This window comes from Bison bison, unplaced genomic scaffold (genome assembly GCF_000754665.1).
Source record: "Bison bison bison isolate TAMUID 2011002044 unplaced genomic scaffold, Bison_UMD1.0 scf7180017864249, whole genome shotgun sequence".
Taxonomy (NCBI): domain Eukaryota; kingdom Metazoa; phylum Chordata; class Mammalia; order Artiodactyla; family Bovidae; genus Bison; species Bison bison.
The window spans coordinates 365,483-367,070 of NW_011494821.1; the positions used below are offsets into that span (position 1 = coordinate 365,483).

General features: G+C 64.2%; 1 protein-coding gene across 1 annotated transcript in view; it reads left to right on the forward strand.

Annotated features, from left to right (window-relative positions):
* Nucleotides 1-154: 154 nt before the first annotated feature.
* SLC16A11 (solute carrier family 16, member 11) overlaps nucleotides 155-1,588 on the forward strand; it is a 2,074-nt gene continuing 640 nt past the window's right edge. Inside the window, exons 1-3 of the mRNA XM_010847362.1 lie at nucleotides 155-378; nucleotides 698-841; nucleotides 1,007-1,586. Coding sequence (XP_010845664.1) covers nucleotides 177-378; nucleotides 698-841; nucleotides 1,007-1,586 — 926 coding nt within the window. The 5' untranslated portion in view covers nucleotides 155-176. The remainder of the gene's footprint in view (nucleotides 379-697; nucleotides 842-1,006; nucleotides 1,587-1,588) is intronic.

Below are 1,588 nucleotides of genomic sequence, written 5' to 3' on the forward strand. Positions count from 1 at the left end.
TGTACGGCGCGGACCTGGAGTTCTAGCCCTAGGCCCGCACACCGCCCCCACTCCCCCTCCGCCCCCCGCCTCCGTCCTGTTGTGCTCAGGGCTGGATCTCAGGTATGCTAAGGTCCCTAAAGGAGACACAGATGTGGCGACTTCTCTGACAGATGTTCCCCCTTCCCCAGGAGACGATGACCCCCAAGCCAACCGGACCCCCGGACGGGGGCTGGGGCTGGGTGGTGGCGGCCGCAGGGTTCGCGGTGAATGGACTCTCCTACGGAGTGTTACGCTCCCTGGGCCTCGCCTTCCCTGACTTCGCGGAGTATTTTGACCGAAACGCTCAGGAGACTGCGTGGGTCAGCGCCCTGGCCCTGGCAGTGCAGCAGGCAGCCAGTGAGGAGGGGCCCCGAGGTGGGAGGCAGGAACTGGGGTGGGGGGAAGTGCCGTGAGAGCAGTGGTAGAGGACACACTTAGTTACCAAACAACCTAAGAAAAGTCGACCCTTAGAGTTCGACCTTCAGACCTAGGTCGAATTTAGAGTTCTAAATTCTAGAATTGAGTGGGTCTTGAGATGAAGCGGGGCGGGGTGGTGGTGGTGGTGTTGCTATAAGGCGGGGGAGAAGTTTAGGCCAGGAAAATAGCCAATGAGAAGGGTTGGAGAGAGTTTGGGGGTCCAGGGGGCGTGCCTTCCCTTGACTCCGCCCCCTTCCAGGCCCAGTGGGCAGTGCCCTGAGCACCCGCTGGGGGGTGCGCCCTGTCGTGATGGTTGGGGGCGTCCTCACCTCGCTCGGCTTCGTCTTCTCGGCTTTCGCCCACAGTCTGCTGCACCTCTACCTTGGCCTGGGCGTCCTTGCTGGTGAGGGAAGAGGGATACCCGGGTTCTTAAGGGGGTGATGGTGGAGATAGGAGCTTGTCGGGTACGGAAGCCAAGAGGGCGGGGGCCTCCTGCGAGAAACAGAGCTAGGATGGCAGGGCCTGGTAACCCTGGTTTCTGTCTTTACCCGGTCCTATCCATTCGCAGGCTCCGGCTGGGCCCTGGTGTTCGCCCCTGCCCTGGGGACCGTCTCCCGTTACTTCTCCCGCCGTCGAGTCTTGGCCGTGGGGCTGGCACTCATGGGCAACGGGGCCTCCTCGCTGCTCTTGGCGCCCGCTTTACAGCTCCTCCTTGATAATTTTGGCTGGCGGGGCGCCCTGCTCCTCCTCGGAGCCGTCACCCTTCACCTCACCCCCTGTGGCGCCCTGCTACGACCCCTGGCGCTTACTGGCGACCCCCTGGCCCTACCCCGAAGCCCTCTAGCTGCCCTCGGCCTCGGTCTCTTCAGACGCCCGGCCTTCCTAGTTTTGACACTAGGCACGGCCTTAGTGGGGGTCGGTTACTTCATCCCCTACGTGCACTTGGCTCCTCACGCTTTAGATCGGGGCCTGGGCGGGTATGGGGCGGCGCTGGTGGTGGCGGCGGCTGCGGTGGGGGATATCGGCGCTCGGCTCCTCTGCGGGTGGCTGGCAGACCAGGGTTGGGTGCCCCTCCCGCGGTTGCTGACGATATTCGGGGCTCTGACAGGCCTGGGGCTGCTGGCGGTGGGATTGGGGCCTGTGGGGGGGG